Here is a 20,337-nt window from a genome sequence, read left to right as displayed (position 1 = left end):
GCTGTACAGCATCATCTACAGCGAACAAGAACTGGACCTGCGTAAATTTTGCTATCGAAAGAACCTTATATTCAGTTAATCACTATTAAAAAGCTTTAGCTGAAATGTTGCCTTATCTACAAAAAATGAACTGCACCTGCACAAATTTTGCTCAGAAAGGAATCTTTATTACTCAGTGGAAACATTTAAGTCATGTCCTATCACTGCTTTGTGGGACGTTCGTCATTGCACCCGATGTTGGGACATTTGACAGCTGAGGTCATCAAAATTTGTATTCCACAGTCCGAGTTCAGATAGTTCTTAAGGGGTGTCAAGATTTTAGGTTGTCTTGTCTTGTAGGTTGTCTGCCCACTTGATTTAAATGTGCCCACCAAGGCTCAAGAAAGCACAGTCTGGCCTGATATGCCTGCCAGACAACATGTAACGCAAGCAGACATTGTTCCTGCTCACAATGTGGACCATTATGTCTGATATCACTGGTAAACGGGAGGAGAGGGAAGCTTCCCCATGCAAGCACAGTCGACAAACACAGGACATGCCAACAGAAACATCATTTATTGGAGCACTGCAAGGCACCACAAAAGGAGAAAATGTCAAAGAAAATGAGTGCACAGCTGCTGAACTCTGCTCCATTGGCAAGCACGTGGCCAAAAGAAGCCAGGTCAACTAGACTGCACGAAGGGATGCTTGCGTGACATGCTCCTGCTGTGCAAGGGTTGGCCACAGAGTTGACAACACACCTCTCCTCGACCTCAGCACTGGTGTCAACATGGCTTTTCTTGGTCCCCAACACCCCCCTAAAACCACAGCTCTATCTTTTTCGCTGCGCCATACATGGCCGCTGTGCGTCAGATCGTCCCATGAAACAACGTGCATGAGGGCCATCACACACAGCACACTGCAGAGTCCCTCAGAGTGCCACCAGTGTAGTGCAATGGCAGCAGCCTCAATTGGCAGCTTGTCAGGTAAAGTACCCCAATAGCTTGTGCTCATAATGTGCACGTGCTAGGGGACAACAAGTTCCAGGAACGTCATGGGGAGCAGCAAGGGTGCTGGGGTCACTGGGCCGAGCCAAGCCGATCCCAAAGCCAGTGGAGTGCCACCTGAGCTTGATTCTGTGCAGATGATACTAACTCCACCGCCTGACTTTGCAATTTTTCCAATGACCAAGGTCCCCTGCACAGTTGGTCCGACAAAAAATTACTACAGGAATAAACACCAAGAAGGCACTTGAAGTCAAGCAATTATACAGGCACTTCTCGACATTATGGTGAGATCACACTGCACAGATTGTGCTGGCCTTAGCTGCACATTGATGAACCTAGCCAAAACTACACCACAAGTGCACACGAAAACCTTACAGAAGCCACTGATACCCTCTTCAGCAAAATCTCAGGAATTGACCTTTCGCTAATTTTCCCAGAAGATACACAAAACTAGCATATTTGTAGCAAATGAGCAAGATACAAATAGGCCTCATATTCGAAGTAGGCACTATAGCATTACATATACCTACAAGTTTTAATCACCAAAAACTAATAAAAAAGTACATGTTCTTTAAATATTTAGTTTATGATCAAACTCCTGCCTTAAAACATTTTCTTATGGACTGTCCTTTTGCCTCAGCATAAACCAGTGATAAGCAGACCTCAGTATGGATGGTATGCAACAATCAGATTTGTGACGATTTCCTGCAATGCAAACATAGTACAAATCAACTTAGCTTTACTGAAATGAGTTTTCTGCATTACACAGACATGTCCTTATACACTGCAACTGGTTTCTTTTTTTCTTTTTTAGGTTGCTTCATTCATTGTCACTCTATCCACATTGTCCCCCTTCACATTGCTCCAGTGTTACTGCACAACCACTTCTTTAAAGGGACACTAAAGGCAATAATTAAGTCGACCTAGATTGAAAGGTTATGCTTCTGCAATAAGGAAGTCACACACTGCAAGTGTGTTTGTAATGAAGAAGAAAAGCTTTTGTAAGCGAGTAAATGGCAAAAATAGGAAATTGGAGTGGTACTATGGTACTTCTTATGTGTAGCGTAAGGACCTCAGCACAGAGAGCAGACAGCATCTCTTTTTTCTGTTAACAACAGCCTGCAGCCCAGGGCTCCGGCAGTGGAGGCTCAAATGACAGTAACTGGTAACTTGAACCCAAGCAGGGCCACAAAGTGACTCACGTCACCTGAACACCTACACCCACCGAGCAGTACACTTCCTATATAGAGCTAAATAAAGAGTCTACAAAAGACATAACAATGGCATAGAGGGCAGTCACCAGACGCCAAGTCCTCTGCTTTGGCGCAGGCGGTTCAAATTAAAAAGCAGCAGTGGGTCCTTTGACGAGACTTTCGATGGCAATTTCCTGGGCAAAATATTGAGACGTTGCATGAAGAAAACGATGATAGACTTCTACATGAATACCGTACTCTGTCGATCTAACTCAACTTAATACTTTCCTTTAGTGTCCCTTTAACTATGTAGTCATTGGCACTCCAGCACATTTAGTAGGTGTATTTCATGCCTTTGTAGTCCTCAGTGGACACCAACAGACGTGAAAAACCTTTGGGCGTGTATGTGTCACACCCAAGACAACTCACGTGAGCAAGTTGTCGGTGAGCCACATGGCTGAGATGCGGGCACCATGGACTACATGCTCTAGCAGCCAGCCCCCGGCACTGCCCACCACTCTCCATGTCTCGTGTGCTGCTCCTAGCACACTTGCCATGCACACTGGGACCCAGTCATTGCCCTGCGAGTGTGGTTGCACATCACACATCATCACTTACACTTGCCAACGCAACACGCAAATTTCCTGGCAGTTAAGTGTGCAACAGGCTGCGGCAACCACAGCACACCAACATGTTAAAGAGGCGCTAAATGAGAGCTTTATTAGTAAATTACCCTTGTAAAACCCTAAGAAAGCTACTTTTACTGTGAGGAGAGGCTTGGTAAGCCAGAAAAGACGCAAATATGAAAGATGAGTAGCAACGATGCCTCGCAAGCTCTCGAACCAGCTCACCATGATGTTATGGATTTTGACCATGTCTGCTGGGGTGTGGTTCATTTTTTAATGATCAAATATACACTGCAGTGTATTCTAAAAAAGCCAAAGACTGAACTTAGCAAGTTTTAACTTTTACGGAGCCTCAACGGCACAAATAGAAAAATAAGAAATGAAAATTTATATCTGTGACGTAACTCCCCTACCAGTGCGAAAGTTTGGGCAAGAAATTAAAGAATACAGTAGTAACTTTCACCCTTACTTTATCTTCTAATAATCAGCCTGTTACTGCAAAGTTAATGAAAACAATGTTTTGAATGAACACTTCATCAGTCAAAAGTGATTTAGTGTGTGTCTATAGTGCCCATTTAATCTGTGCATGCCCTTGCACTGTAAAATGTCAAATTCATCACCATATCAGTCTATGCATGACAATAAGTGGGCTCTGTTCATTATTGCTTCCATGCAGCATAGCACCATATTAATGAAAAAGTAGTACTGGCAGGTAATTGTAAATCACTGTTAATTACTCTCAATAGTGCAAACAGTAACATTGAAAGCCCAGTCTGCATATGTGTACACAGGAGAGCTGGTAGCAAAACAGAAAACTTCCCTGTTACAAAACAAGACCACATAGCAAAGAAGGAAAAGAGCATTAAATAAGGAAATAAGCATGAAAAAGGAACCCAAAGTGTGTTCAGGCATCCACTTTCTGTAGCATCTTTTCTACAGATTTTCCACATCTTTTCAACAAATCGTAGAGAAAAGGTTCTGTACAATGCTACACTATATTTGACTAGTGCAAAACAAGAGATGAAAGCAATGCCTGTAACAAGGCATTCCTATAATGAAGCAGCAAATTTGCCTTCCGTACACCTTATGAGAAAGTTAATTTCTTTTATCCATACTATCTGATTTTCTAAGGGCAGCTACAGGCTAAAAGCAACATCTGCTAATTGGGTGTTTTCATACTGTTCCTTTTAAAACCACAGCTCTTTCAGGCTCGTGCATGGCATGCATCACTTAATAGATGCACAAAAAGAGCAAAGCGCATACAGTGAAGCCCCTAACTTGAGTGAGTGTGCAAAGTCTATTGTTAGTGTAGGCTTTATGAGGCTGGGTATTCAGCAATCTAGACTCCTTTAAGGAAGCAGAACTCTCTTTCTAAAGTCTGTGCCTTACAGAACCTTCTTTCGTGGGCAAACCTCCTGGTACAACCTAAAACATCTCTTCACTACCAGTGTCAAGTATCAGTCCTGCATTGGGAATAGCTCAACTTCCGAAATGACGATTCCTGTTGTACTCAATATGCTTAGAGCCCAGCACAGTCAAATCTCATTACAATGAATTCGTGCATGACCGCGCTGTTAGGGACAACAGAAGACAAGGTGGGGTGATGAAATTGGGAAATTCACAGGCGCAAGTTGGAATCGGTTGGCGCATGACAGAAGTAATTGTAGATTGCAGGGAGAGGCCTTCGTACTGCAGTGGACATAAGGTAGGCCGGTGATGATGGTGATATCAATATTCGTTACAAGCATGTACTTATTACATGCTGATATTGACAAGAGACATTTTAGATTTTTGTTATTGAAGCTAATTCATTTTATCAATTATTATTATATCAGTTTGACTGTATAATAATTCGCTGTTTTTACCTGGCGCAAAGCTTTCCTATGATCATGAATGTAGAGACTTCTCATAGCACTGTGTCCATCATCATCAGTGCATTCATCGTTGCTCCACAGTGAAATGCTCACGATGGCCAAAGAAAACCAAATGTAACGCAATTACAATTTAACATACACATAAAAGCTGTCCATGGGATGCACATGCTCAGCTATCCAGAGAAAACACGGGGAAGGCGGGAGATGAATATTCAAGACTATGAGCAAAACGAGAACAAGGTAAAAGCAGGAGGCAACATTTCGACAAGCAGATTTGTTTTTTCATGGCGACATATGCTTTCCCCAGCACAGTATATATAGGTAGGGTTCTTCTAAAGGGGAGAAGGGGTAAGGTGGGTGGGCTCAGCTATCACCACACAAGCTTGTGTGGCCAGCCACTGTAACGCAAACACAAGAGCAACAACAGCAGCACTCACCCAGAGTAGCAGGCTATGCGTGTGGACAAGCAGTTGCGAGCGGAGGGGTTCACTAGCTGTCCATACGGTCACGGTCAGCTCTGCAAGCTTCTCCCATGCAGCCTCTAGGGGGGGACCGAGCCGGCGGCTCGCCTCCGCATACCACACTGGCAGCTTCTCGGCAGCCCACCTGCAAAAAGACACACGGTCATTTTCCCCTTCACAGTATGAAAAGGTACGAATTGCAAAGGACTGCTAACTAGGGCTAGTTAGTACGTGTTACTGCTAAATAGACTAACAGTGCAAGGGACAGGGTAAGCAGAAGGAATCAGTTTCTCATCTGTTTCCTTTCTGAACTCAACCATTTCCTTCTATTCGTCCTATCCAACAGGATGTTACTTTATTTACGTAAGTACAACATGACGAGGCAGATGTACAAAGCATAGACACAACCAGAGCAAGAAGAGCAACAGAAATGCCGAATGGCACATAAAACAGACACACAAAAGGAACAGAAAGGACCACACAATCTTGGGCTTGCTGTCTGTAAACCATAACAAGTAAACAAGCTCATCAGTCCAAGAGAAATCCAGAAGGGCAGCGGATTGGGCGAGTTGGTGTCCCTTGGTAACAATAACATTCAAACAGCGCTAGACGACAGGACCAGAAAAAAGAAGAGACAAACACGGCGCTGTCAGCGCCGTGTTTGTCTACACGGCGTTACACAAGACAAGGACAAAAGAAGGTATAAAACAATGATACGGCGCTTTTATACCTTCTTTTGTCCTTCTCTTGAGTTGCGCTCTAACGAACCTTACTATGAATCCCAACCAACTGGCCCAACTTGCTGTCTTGATGCACTTCACTAAAATGCTTTGCACCTATTATTCAAGTTTGCAGCACATATCCGATTTAGAAGTGTTCCAAGTTGTATCTGACATTAGTGTTTAAAATATCGTTTTCAACGATGGTCTTGCTTCTCACGCGCTATCTTGGCATGCACAACTGTACACACAGCACATGAAAAAGTTAAACTTCACAACAAATATCCTCAGCTATCTGTGTAGTCTGGCCTCACACCAGTGTCGCTCTGCAAGACGGTGGCAATGCACTCACACAGAGCCCTGGTGCAAGTAGATGGCCGCCTCTTTGGAGCCCTTTTGCCAAGCTGGCAGCAGGCCAGTGTCCTTAAGCAGGGCGTGTGTGCCAGAACCTGAACAGAACACACACTCACATTTTGCTGCACTCTTTTACATGCAGCCACAGTATTCACAAACTAGGCTGTCCACTCTTTCAGGATCCTTCAGTTGTGTCAGTGCTCATTCAGTCACATTAAAAAAGATGCAATTCAGACAGGTAAAAACATGTTCATTTCAGCTTTCGTATGAAATAAAGCTTCCACATAAAAACCAATAGTACACTTACTAACCTTAGTTAGAAACCTCGATTCCTCCCGCCTGTATCAGGTTAGTTCACAGTGAAAATTTTTGAAGTACAAAGCAAGGAACATGATTGGCAAATGTTTACAAATCCAGTATTAGCTGCCAATTACAGTCATTATTGTATATGATCCCAGCTTTGCAAGGCATTGAAACGGGTACTTCATTGAAAGGACCTTCGGAGCAATCTCATGGCATTGCACAAAAAAAAATTTGCATGTCTCTTTTCATTGATTCTTTGTTGTGTGCGCACCTGAGCGACTACATGGCCTTCTCTTTAAAACATTCTTACTGCGTAGCTCTTTCCTTCTTTATTTATTCTTCTATGCTAATCTCTGCTCAGTTAACCAAGCCTCAGTACACATTTATTTCTACAGCAATGTCCCACAGTATTAATAAAGCTTCCATGCACACTGACGCTGTGAGTAATAACTTCCCACCAAGCGTCTAGCTTAGGAATTTCTTGGAAATGAAAATTTTCAATTCCTAAAATTGTTACAAGAAAAAATAAGGGCATCTGCACCAGGTTTAAATCTTCTGCAGCCTTGCATACAAGGTCCTCTGTGAGACTACTTGTAATAAAAAGTTGGCCCTAATTGTCGTAACATGTTTCTGAAACAACAGCCATACTCTCTTTTCCCCTACTACTGTCACACTCAATATTCCATGCCATTGTTTAATGAAATATATGTATTTTGTTAAATGGACCGTGACTAGATGCAATGGTTATAGGGTACAACAATGATTTGTGTACGTGAAATGAATTTTTTTTTACGGAAATAAAGAAATGGAAAATAAATCAGAGATACTATTACCACAAAATGTACTGCAATCATCATCAAAGTTCAAAATGTGCTTCATGTATTGCACACTGCATTATGATGCATTGCACCATCGAAAAACTGTTCGAATCAATTGGAGTAGCCACACTACAGTGCACACTCACAATTCTATCCTCTCCCTTTAAATTATCAATAACTATGCACCTATTCCTTTCGTTGCTGTTGTTTAGAGTAACCTCACCACTTAAACTCATGAGTGTGCAATTGTTTTAATATTGTTTGCAGGTAGGTACTTCACAATGGTCGTCCCAGCATTTCCATTGGCACTAAATTACAAGCAGACTTATTTGCAGTCAAAATCATGTCAGATCTCTGGTCAAATAGTGAAGTGACAAGCATTCCAAATCACACAGACTAGATTAGAAGTGCATTCATATTTGCAAGAAGAACTATTTTATTTACTCACTATATTAAAAACTATGCAACCACATCTACCACAGAAAACAATGTCATTGTTGCTCCAGGAGAATCCTCTATACTAACAGCCAATGAAAAAACACTTACCCTCAAAGCGTCCACCGTGCTGTAGCCGGATATCCCAGAAAATGACACCACCAACACCCAACGTAAGAGTGGCTAGTAGTAGCCGAATCCACGGGAAGCCCTGGCCACCCATCTTGCGCTCAAGTGCCTGCATACCAAGCAGTGGAATTATCAGGCAACACTGGAGCAGCACTGGGACAACAGGGGAATACCATTTAAGCGTAACATGAAGTGCTTACTGGCAATGCCAATTAAGCTTCATCTACACTTTTGTAGAACCTTGCCAAATATGATGTATTATACTGACCAAACAAATGGGAAAAAATTATGAAAGATCTCTACCGCTCATTGAACTGTCGATTGACCTTTCGACATGCTCTGACACATAAGAAAAAGTTTCCCCCTTCCCCCAATTCATTATACACTTATTTCCATACCAATGCATATTTGAAACCAGTGGTGCAATACTTTGCCACCATGTACTTGAAATGGCATGTGTGCTGAATGTCTTTCAGATAAATCTGGACTTGCAGACATTTTACTGGTGGCTGTATTTGGCATCTCGTTTTTACGAAAAAGACAGGACCTGGCTGTCACTGGCTCTCCCCACGGGCACACACATAAGTAGAAACGCAGAATAATATACAACACGTACCTCTCAACCTAATACTACCACCAAACTGACAGAAATATGAAAGCGAGCCTCTATATCGTGTTTGACAGTGACAACTGCTAATAACATTTCGCGGAAATTTGTCATATAAAGGAAAGAAAAAAGAGTGTAGCTTTCTCGCCACCTGATAATGACGTCACGAGCGAAAAAAAAATCTGGTAAACAAAATCATTCACATGCACGAGGATAGAGAGAGAAGACTAAAAACACAACAGGTAAAGCAAACATGCCTTGCAGCGCAGACAAAACCGACTTTTCCTGGTACAGACACACAAAGGACGTATTGTTTTTTTTTTATTTTCACGTTGAAAACGGCAAACAATGAGTACTCCCAGCGTAAAAAAGGAAGTAAAGCAAAAGGACATGGCGAAACAACGTCATACCGAAGGCTATGCGCGCACCGCTTGGCTTGCTGCCACATAACAACTGCATGGACATCACCGAGGTGCGACAGGAAAGAAACGCAGCAGAACATTTGCATACGCCACGGGAGTCGCATTTATATATATTATTTCCCTCAATGCTAACCCATGAAATACCGGTGCATTGAGGTGAAGCAGCACCGCGCTTTCATAGAGAACCGGCGCTATCACAGGGATCGCGTAAAGCACTTAGTTCGATCGACGGAGGCAAGGGCACCGATATCGGCTGGGCGAAGACGATTGCGAAAACCCGCACCGCTGCGACCACGAACACACCGCCAACACTGACCTTTCCTTATTTTCCTCGAGGCATGCGGCAGCTGCTTTCGGTAGTCATCGGTGCCCGGGGCTGCGACGCAACTGCGGCGATCTCTGCCAACCCGGTTCCGTCGAGCAATTAAACACAAGCACACGCTTCGCGGAGCGCGACTTCGAACGCCCACCGCGATCAGACCTCAAGGCGCCTGCTGGCCCGCTATCGACCACGGTACGACCAGGTACGACCCGCAGCAGCAGCCGACGCACGGCCTCCGACGACCCCGACGACGCGCCGAGATGGTGCTGCCATCTGCAGCGCGCTCGTTTGTTTACATTTGCAACGCCATCCTCCACATCCCGTTCCGCATGGGTCCACCTGTAGTCAAGCCACGGCCGCTGTCAAACTCGGCGCTACATCCAGCTTCAGAATTTACCGTATCGCCCGAACAATCTTCGCGAGCTAGCTGACCTTGACGCCACCTATAAGCGCAAAATAAAACTTGTCTAACCGCAGCCACGAGGAGCACAGCCTCTGAGATCGGTGTCGGACCACTCAATCAAGGCAGGTGCCACCACAATCGGTAGACTCCGCACCCCGATAGTTTAGAGCAGAGCAGATAGTTCTCTATAGGAGAGCATGGAGAGGAATCGAGACTTGGCGCTGCTGCGCGCTCTATGCGACCTCTCGGCCTTTCTCTATGACTGCCTCGTGCAAAAAATTTCGGAGGTCACGCTCAGAACTACGCGTCTCGTTCATAACTTCAGTCAACTTTGGATAAAGTACATTGAACGTGTACCGTCTCGATGGGGCCGCCGACTGCCACCGCGGAGGCGTTGGGTGTCAGCGGTATCGCAGCGTGAATGCAATGGAGGGTAAGAAAAGAGATAGCAGAAACGTGGAGTGAGACCCGGAAAAGCCTACGACAGACGGCTCGGGTCAGTGAACCAGCCCCGTCCTCGCTTCTTCGGTGGGATCCGCGTGAAGGAGAAAGCGTAAATATCAGGACGGCGAACCGGACTACGCTTTCAGTCGCCCGTATACGGTCAGTGGCGAGAAACGGTGCAAACGAGATCGACCGTGACTAAAAGCGCGACGAAACGGACCTGTACTTTTCTTCTTTTTTTGCTTTTCCCTTACTCTCTCTCTTTTTTTAAGAGCGCAGTTTTTCTTTTTTTTTTTTTGATCGCCCGATTCTGCGGCGAGCGTCAACGGCGTCGGCGTACTTTTAAATAAGGTATCCCGTTTGCCATATATTCGCATTCGCACACTTTCATTTGACTCGCCCTCGCATATTTTGCATAACGGCTTTTTATATGTGCTCTCTGTTGCGACTATAACATCGGTGCAATTACAATACACTACCATTGACAGCAATGGTGACAGTACATTTAAACAAAGGACAGCATCACTGATATTTTTCCCTGGCCATTGCATATGTACAAAAATGTAAACAAGGTTCTTGGATGACAAAGTTTCGTTAAAATATTTGTCCTCAACTTTTTAATTTCATGGCCTTTACATTTTTCATATCAGCGGCATGCACTGCTTCGCTAGTTTCAATCTGATATAGTTCTAAAGTTGGTGTGATGTTTTCTTTACTTATTAAATAGAGAGAAAACATGGAAGCTTTATGTCAGTTATTATGGGCACAATTTTTGAGACATACGAGTATATTCTTTGATGAAAAAATACATATTTTACTTGTCTTGACATTGCATGGCGCTCAATAATTCGTTTGCAGCATCTTTGGCAATGTCAATGCAGTTATCCTTCATGTATTTGATGTTTCGACAAATTCTATAAGGAGGAGGCCCAGCTGGAATGAGAGCACCCCCCCGAACGAAAATTCTGGCTTTGCCACTGCGACCTTCCTATTGGCTAAAAATTTGTGTAGCTTCCACAATTCTGCAACCAACTTGCGAGATTTGAGTGTCGCTGTAACTGAGCAAACGAGCACAGAGTAAGATCAAAAAGCGAACACGGAGCAGGAGACGAAAGATGCAAGCCCCAAACGGTGGAGACCAATGAGAATGGCCCCTCCAGTGACGTGAGCATGGGAAACTGGCGTCATGTGAACCTGCCTGACCACTTGATGTGTACATACTCGTATCTGGTTTCGCTTGGACTGCTCGTTTCGTACTATCCTCTGCTTGCATCAGCTCTTGTTTATGCCTGTTTTGTCTCATTTGCACTTGTTTTGATTGTCATAGTTTGCCTTGCACCAGCCAATATATTGAGAAATGAAAACACACCTAGACTTGTGCACAGAAAAATAATGCATCTGCACAAAAGCTTCCGCGTGTGTCAGACACAACAAAATGCGCTGCGCTGATGGTGATGATGCTGGAATTGACGAGGCCAAAAGGAGGAATGGCGTCGCGGTAGGTCAGCTTCTATGCAGCAATACAGAGTTCCATGTTACTGTACTTGGCGAATGAAGTGGCCCGTGGAAAACAGAAGCTCAACTCTGGCTCCCTGCGGGAGTCATACAGTAACTCTAGTAACAAAGGGCCATTCTCGTCATTGGTGGAACGAAAGCATGAGAAGAAAATTGTAGTGCTGCGCAAGACGGGCTGTGCAATGAGAATGGCTACGATATGGAACCAGAGTAGCGCACATCGTCTGTATGGAAACAAAGCATTGCATGAGCAGAGGTCTGCCTGTAGCAGCTACTGTGGCCACCCATCACCCACACGTTGCCTCTCGTGATCTCTCGGTTAGCGAGGCAGACGCAGCACACTTCACTCCATTTGGAACGTGCCACACGAGACAGACTGTCTGTGCCAGCCAAAATATTGCAAAAAGAAAACGGCCATAGAACTGCGCTCAAATTTCACATTAGGGAGTATCGTAATCATCTGTGAATTTTCCTCTACCTTTTTTTTGTTGTTGCATCCACCAAACAGGAGGCACACTTTCGGTTGCTCCATGTTTAATGGATAGCCAACTACGACAGCGGCATCATGTTCAGTGGCAAACTTAGTGCAAAAACTACTCTATCTCTTGCGCGAGCCCCAATAGAAATTTGGTGCCATATCTAGCAGAAAATGAAATGGACACATGCAGCAGCAAGCTTTAAATTGCGCATTTGTGACAGCAAATGGAACTTTTTGAAGCAGAAAAAGGGTCAATTGGTAATGGTGCACCAGCTGGGTAACCACTCTCACCACAAGAAGACGCTTGGCATGCTAGAAACAAAGCAAGAACGAAAAATGGGCAGTGACACCGGCTTATTATTCCTGCACCAACTTGCTGCGACATCATGTATCTTGATGCCGTCTTCTCGGGCCTAGTTAATTTTTATCACTAAAGATGGATTACATCATATCCTAAAATAGCAAAAGAAAATTAGGAAACGTTTACTGAACCAGAATGGTCAAAAAAGAAAAAAAAATGAAGAGAAATGCTTTGCAACCTGTGACGTCACACTGACGTACCACCTATGTCAGCGTTTTGCTACGTGGATTTTGCATAGTTTGTATGGCTAGCGTGACAACATGGTGGATACCAGTCATTAAGACAACAGACAATTAAGCCATGGAAAACACAGACCAAATTAAATGCACTTTTAATTGAAATGTAAAAATTGTAACGAAAACGGAAATGAAAGTGGATGAAAAGACAACCTGCCACAAACTAGGAGCCAAACGCATTAGTTCAGCTTGCCATGCATTTCGCCGTATTCCTTTAGCTCACTTCAAGTAAGTATTGTGCAAACAGATGTCAAACACACTTTAGCCCCAAGATGAGTCTGTGAATGAATCGCACCAGCACCATGCACCCACTAAGCATTTGAAGGAAGGGAAATGTGCTTTCTTGTTTAGCTTTTCCAAGTTCACGTTTCATACTGGTGCAGTAGTATCCAAAATCTTCCAGAAGCTCGTGGCTCTCCTGTTGATAATTACCTGGCACTGGGTGAGGGCGTCCCTGAGGGCAGCCTCCGATGTCGGTGTGGTAGAGCGCCAGGAGATCAGGGTGGCCTGCAGACGACGCTGTGTCAGGCGAGGCAAGCGGCGCCAGGCGTCCTTTGTCTCCAGGTGCTGCAGCAGCCGCATGGACTGAGGCGCTTGGCGCTCAAAGAGCTGCCGCCACACCGATAGGCACTCGGGGTCCCGGCAGAGGCACTCCTCCAGACTGGTCAGGAGCTGCACGGCACACCAATTAACCAAGGTTGTCATTTGGGCTTGGAATGTCATCATGAAGCCGTTCAGTTTAGTGCTCCTGGTACATAGACACAATGGAAGAGCAGGATGCACACGCTTCTGTGACTATGTACTATATACCCTGTTACCAACTCCACACAAGAGTAGTGAAAGCTATAGGTAGCGTAATGTAACCTGAAAAGAGAACTAGAGAAAAATACTCCTCCATTGTCCCCCCTCTAAGCACCCACCATGGGACATTGGCTGAATGGAAGTGCCAGTTGGCACGTTGAATGTGCCCTCCTCCTTACAGCTGGCTCTCGTTACTGTGCAGTTAACATGAGACCTAGCTTTCACTGCACTGGACAAAGTTGGTGAGTATAACTGCACTATGCTGAATGCGTTCAAGACCAGGCAGAGGTTACAAGGTGAGAGTGAGGTCAATCTTGGTCATGGTAGGTGCAGAACAGTGGTTTCTAAGTTGGCAAGGGAGCACATTTTCGAGATCACCAAAGTCCTCCCTCTCTTTTAAAGAACCCACTGTCAGAATTTGCCACTTCCACCTAAAAGAAGTGTTCTATAGTTGAGCCAACTTACATGCATTGAACTTTGGTATTTGAACTTACCATGTATCAGCCAGTGGCAATAATCCCTTTAATATGCAATGCAGTTCAAGCACCCATGTTGTGTGACTACAGTCTCAATACAAGTAACACACTTCATTTATGATGGCAACATGACCCTAAGATATATACACAAACGGCTCAACCATTCGTCACAGTATAATTACTTAAAGCACATCGCATGCACTTTTCCATCATTACACCTCGTTCCTATTCTAAATTGTTTATTTGCCTTTGTGTCAAGCTTGTACTGCAAAATGATATAGCAGTTGGGAAAGTGCTGAAAGGCCTCAGTTAGACTGAAAAAACAAACAAGCAAGAAAGACAGATACATAGAACAAAAGGAAGATTACAATATGTCCACAAAACGCCAACTATTGGCAGTTATCACTTGGAGCGTTGCACCACTGCCCAAGGCTCGGGATGTCTTAGATAACATGTTGGAGGTCAAACAAGACAGGGGGCGATAGACCTGTTTGCCAGCTAAGGGAGGTTATCCCCAAAGTGCTGCATAGAATCTGCCCTTGCCTTCTGTTCACAAAAGCTTTTACAAAACAGAAAGAAAGCAGCATAACACTAATGAAAGAAAATAACAGTATTGCATCAATAGAGGCACCATGCTATATTATTATGAACCTATGAGGGTGCACATGCCCTTATGCAGCATGTGCAAAGTAGCATGCACGATGTATCGCAATCCTTGCCTTAAAGTAGTAAAGAGAAAAACATTTCTACATTATTAGATTACCCCTGTACAATACCAAAAAAGCCACTCTTACCCCTGTATTCAGAAATGCAACTTAAGTTGAAGCCCATGCTTGACTAGATCCAAGTGACGCCTATCGGGAACGCACCGAAGGAAACGCAGTGAGCGTCTTTGGGCACGTTAACGCCAGGCGTCATCTAAATCAAGTCAAGCATGTGCTTCGACTTAAGTTGCATTTCTGCATACGGGGGTTACTCTAAGGAGAGGTTTGGTAAGTCAGAAAAGATGCAAGAAAGCATGGGTAGTGATGCCACCTTGATGTCATGAATTTTCATGGTATTTGCTTGGGCCTAGTTAATTTTTATCACCAAAGATGAACTACTTTGTATTGTAGAATAAAGCCAAACACTTAACTTGGCAAGTTTCAAAAGCTTTTACTAAGCCACAATGACCAAAACATGATGAAATACTTTGAAACTTTTTTAGATATCTAACGTTTACCTTTATTTTCCCTTCTAATAATCAATTTATTGCCACAAAATTAATGAAAAGAGTTTTCAAATTAAAGACTGCTTTATCACTCTAAACTTATTCTGTGTTTCTCTTTAGCAAAAAGAAAAACTGAAAGCTAGGTGAGTTGGTAATTATTCATGGTAGAACTGTAGCGCTCATACAGGACAATGGACACAGGAAGGTCAAGTGTTTGACCTGGGCTTTGCTGGATATTCATAGGCGTCGAGAACTAGGGGCAATACGCACATCAATGCAGTCCTTGTGAGAAACTTGTATCAATCACCACAAATTTGTCCACTTAAGCATGCCTACCTTTTAGAGGAGCAGAATGACAGTACAGAGCATTGCGTTATGCTGGTTTGGAGGCATCATGCAAGAAAAAGTCAAACCTCTTCATAACAAAATGGGATATAATGAAATAATGGATGTAAAGAAGTAAGTGAAATTCCCCTTGAAATGCCCATAGAGATTCACAGTGCTGTGTATGCAATAATCAATATAACGAAGTAATGGATATAATAAAGTAATTCTGGCTCCTCCAACTTCAATATAATGGAGTTTTACTGTATCTAAGTTTCATTTTGCTGCCACACAATACTCACGTTGTCACTAGGTGCACTAGAATTAGGCTAGTGGCGCTCAAACTCTCACTAGCTGCAGCTTCAAGCTGGTGGCACATTTTCGCTTTCAGAAATAGTGACTGATAGTTTGAGTGGTTTCTCACATCTTTTGTTTCAATTTTCATATATTTGCCACTGTACAATACACACTGTACAGAATTGTATTGTATTGGGTTTTATGGCACATAAGCAACTCAAGCTATCATGCGCCAAACACATGGTATAACTTATTTCAAAAATTGGGTATCCTCAGCGAAAGTCCTTGTCCGGACAAGGACTCTGAGGAGCCCAACAAATCAAATGGAGACCTCAGCCTTCTTCTCAGGACTGAGAAAATGGGTGAGATGCATCATAAGATGCATGAAAAAACTGGGTAAGAATTTTTAGAATTAGTAGTTCTGTGATATATTATATTTCGTTTAGGATCGCTGCGTGTTTCAAAAAACTAAAAACAGATGAGGTTCCTACAAGTGGGTTATCTCCTAAAAGTAGACTGGGATGGAAGGGAATGTGTTTATTGTAAAATACAGTAAAATATTTTTTCCTTAGCCGTTGATGTACTATTTCCAGTGAAGAAGTTTAGTATATGCAGGCAGCTGCAATGACCATCCTGGAATCACTATGTGGTGCAATAATTAAAGGTACAGTCTAGAACAACGGGACCCAAGGAATAGTCTATGATACAGACGTTGCATCCAAGTTCCAAGAAGGAAGATTAAGTTCAGTCATGCAACACGAAGGGATTAGGGTTATGACAGCCAGAAGAGAGTGATAACTATGGTCACCACAGGAAATAAGGTTTGTCTGTGAAGGGGCAGTAAGTAGGACAACAGTGATGAACATTTCAGCACCAAGAAGCCAACGTTGGATATACAGGTGTGTACTTGCACATATATTCTAGCAGCCTTAAAGGAAGGTTGTGTGATTTGTGCTCACACAAATTTTGCACCAAGGTTACTTTATTCAGTCTGCAGCATTAAATATAACATTTTTCATCACTGCCTTTTTAGGTTGTCTGGACTTGTCAAAAGATGCCAAACTAGTTTTATGTAACAGCAGCAGCTCACTTCTGCAATAGAGGGGTACGCATACAACCATAGTTTTTCTTTTTCTGGATGAACCAGGCAAGCAACAATGCCAAGTCAAAATAATGAAGTATTGCAGACCATGAATTGCAATCTTCATGAAAAATTTGAGTGAAAGCAATGCATCAGTATGTGTAAAAATTCGATTTAAGGTTTTTAGAATGAAAAAGATAGGTCACAGTACTCCAACACAGAAATAGCTATTAACAGTGCAGCAGTGTGCACTCACCTCAGAATTGAGCTGAGCCGAGCCACTACCGAGCCGGCGTAGGTACGAAGGGAAGTAGGCACTGCGGCTAGGTTCAGCCGCATAACACAGATCACGTATCCGCGGATACAACTGGTCGCGCAGGGCACGCTCTCGCTCCGGCGATAGCGGCAGGCGGCCCCCAACTCCGTACACCGCATCCAGCAACGGGAAGAGAGATCGCACGCCAAGATTACAGGCACGGCCAGCGTTTTCATCACCATTCTTTGAAGCTGGGTGGCGAGAGAGCAGCTCCGACAAGATGTCGATGACATATGGCGCATATGCCCGCGTCCCCACCACCGGCATCAGCAGTTCCAGCCACACTGCATGTTAAAAAGCTTCATAAGGAAACAAATAACTCCCAGGCTCCTTGCGAGTGCTAAACAAGAAAGGTTGAAGACAAAAGCCTCCTATGCGAAATGTCACGCATCCCAACACAGCAACTTTCAACTTTCAAGGCTGAAAATCCAGTGCTGAATTCACACTGTCAGTTACACCATTCATGGCAACCTCTCAGGCACCAATTAATGAGGAAACTGAGAGAAAGGGCCACACTACATTCAATAAGTTTAAGTAATCAAAGAAGCTTAGGTTAGTTTCCAACTATCCAACTTTCCTACCAACTAGCTGAACTTCCTGTCATGTAAGATTAGTTTGTTTTGAACTGGTGCATGCTGCAAAGAATTTACCGAAGTGCAGATGCTGCAAAAGGACGAACAAGTGCCAAGTGTGCCCATTCAACTGTTTGCTATGTCCATGTTTTTAGCAAAGTCTCAGTAACTTGTTGATGTCTTTGCAATGTTCAAGTTTTTTTAGGAGAGTCTTTGCTGATCATCTCCACACCAATCAAGGCTTGCTGTTGGGCAGAGGTCACAGAAGAAAGCTACATAACGACTGACCGGCCAGTCCTGCACCAAGGCTGGACAGTCCTGCCTGGGAGGCAGCCCACAGCAGGGCCAGGCATGCCATGGGGCGTCCCTGGTGTTGAGATCGCAGGTTCCGCAGCTGCAAGGATGAAAAACAGACAGTCAAAGAGAACACCAAGTTAGTTTTTTGGGTCTCATTACCGCTCAGTTTTGGCACAGAGGCCTTGGCAACCCTTTTTTACCAGTACAGATATATACGGTACTGTACAGATAAACAGTACTGTACGTCAGTCATATCCACCAGCACATTTTTCCTACGAAGTTGATGATACATTCAAGTTCGGTTGAATACTAGTATTTAGGTATTTAGGTGCTCCCTTTAAGAATCAGCCGTACTGTACATGTACCCAATAGTGAAGAAAAATATGGATAGTTATATAGCCAAACCCCATTGTAATGAAGTTGCATACAACACTAAAATTGCATGTTTGTTATACTATCTATAGCAGTTGCATGCTAATATCAGTGAGAAACATCTTTATTTACTTGGTTTATCCGAGTTTGCAACATCAAGGTACGTGTGAATGCAACTTGGCACAGCAAAGTGGCGGCAGCGATTCCACAAGTCTAATTGATACTGCAAGCACTAAGGCAGAGACATTGCATTAGGTGAACACTAACACAAAGGCACTAGTGCTGTTAGTGCTACAGATGCAGCTGCAGTCAGTGCACCTTTGCTCAGCACTAAAATTCCACATAATCAGCTCCCTCAAAAGGTATACAGGGAACCCAACGCCACAGATTTCCTAGGGCTACCTTGTGGAAACAGCTGTAACTAAAGCAAGCTGGCAAGTGATGTGTCATGCTTGTCGGCAGTTAATGTCAACCCAGACAGAACAAAGCTGAAGAATTGTTACAACCACAGACTGGATAGAGCAAGGGCAAAACACAGCAAAATGTTGGCATGTAAAACACCACCAAATTAGTGGCACATTATACAGGAACACTACACAAAATGAGCTCGCAGTGCCATCATGTGTGAATAGCTGCAGCTAGGAAGAAACTGGCAAGTCATCACTGCGTCGAGGAAGGAAAGAAATTAGGAGGGAGCGTGACATCACACATCCAGCCCTTGCAAGCAAACTTTCCATAAAGCCTTCACCTTTCTTCTCTCCTGTGCCACCAAAAGTCGACCCACCACCATGGGACCTTAGAGTCTCAACTGAGCTCAACCGACTCAAACCAGTATGTTTGATTTCCAGTAGGCTTTAATCAGTGCATATTTGTTCGAATGCTTTGCCAACCACTCTGTGAGCATTTCATCCCAATGTGCTGGTGTAACTTTGATTATTTTTTGTAACATATGCATTTATCTTCATTGCAACATGCAAGTGTAGCTGCCACACATTACAGTTGTACTTGCCGTCTTTATGGAAGAGCACGTGCACAGCCCAGTGGCGGAAAACACCAAAACACACCATAGAGAACATACTCTACAGTATATGTACAACAGTTCAGTATGTACAGTACATGGATACTGAAGATACTGTAAAGAACACATTAATACTTGACATGTAGCATGCCAATGAGACAACAGCACTGATTGTCACCTTTGGTAAGGCATTCGTGACTATGTGTGGGTGTCTCGAAGCGAGCAGCTGCAGGCAGACCAGGAAGCCAACTACACTGCCGCTGCCGGTATTTTGGCCACCAGAGGGGGCCGCCAGTGCCTGCAGGGCACCATTTAGGCAGTGGTCCCAGAGGAGGGAGCGAGCATCGTCAGTGGTTCCAGCTATAATGTCCTCCAGTTGGCGTCGTACCTCTGCAGCCAGCTCATTAAGGGGGAACCCTGCACATGAATGCATGGCGTTCATGTTCAGACTGGGATGGAGGAAAACAATGAGTAAGCCCAATGCAGAATGACAAACAAAATGTCAAGTGCCCGAGAAAGCAAGAAATGAACGTTTCATTGAAAACAAGGCAAGGCAGGGAGGTTACCAAGAGTGCATCCAATTGACATAAGTCCGAATTTTCAGTTGGACTGAAAATAATTCCCAATGTACCAAGAGCATTCCAGGAAGGCTGATATAACATTTCTGACTTTTAATAATCTTTAGTTAAAAAGAAAATAAAGCCCTTTAAGCCCTAGCACAAAATTGCGGCAAGTGTCAAAATGGCCTGAATAATAAACTATAATACTTGTTTCCATGAACGAGTCTTGGTTTTGGTACCTAGAACAAGGATGCATCATAAAAACATTATACACAGGCTCCAGTCCATTCCTGTGATCACTAAGGATGCCACACGCCAATGCAGGCA

At 43.8% G+C, this 20,337-nt stretch overlaps 1 protein-coding gene across 1 annotated transcript in view; it reads right to left on the bottom strand.

The window, feature by feature from the left end:
* Positions 1–536: 536 nt before the first annotated feature.
* LOC135914446 (transmembrane protein 214-like) overlaps positions 537–20,337 on the bottom strand; it is a 29,860-nt gene continuing 10,059 nt past the window's right edge. Inside the window, exons 4-12 of the mRNA XM_065447306.2 lie at positions 19,629–19,867; positions 18,052–18,157; positions 17,132–17,475; positions 13,119–13,358; positions 7,881–8,007; positions 6,212–6,308; positions 5,117–5,285; positions 2,609–2,760; positions 537–1,176 (exon numbers count right to left, since the gene is read on the bottom strand). Coding sequence (XP_065303378.2) covers positions 1,059–1,176; positions 2,609–2,760; positions 5,117–5,285; positions 6,212–6,308; positions 7,881–8,007; positions 13,119–13,358; positions 17,132–17,475; positions 18,052–18,157; positions 19,629–19,867 — 1,592 coding nt within the window. The 3' untranslated portion in view covers positions 537–1,058. The remainder of the gene's footprint in view (positions 1,177–2,608; positions 2,761–5,116; positions 5,286–6,211; positions 6,309–7,880; positions 8,008–13,118; positions 13,359–17,131; positions 17,476–18,051; positions 18,158–19,628; positions 19,868–20,337) is intronic.

Source organism: Dermacentor albipictus, chromosome 6 (genome assembly GCF_038994185.2).
Source record: "Dermacentor albipictus isolate Rhodes 1998 colony chromosome 6, USDA_Dalb.pri_finalv2, whole genome shotgun sequence".
Taxonomy (NCBI): domain Eukaryota; kingdom Metazoa; phylum Arthropoda; class Arachnida; order Ixodida; family Ixodidae; genus Dermacentor; species Dermacentor albipictus.
Note: the sequence above shows the minus strand (reverse complement) of the source record. Positions and strands in the feature narration are given on the sequence as shown.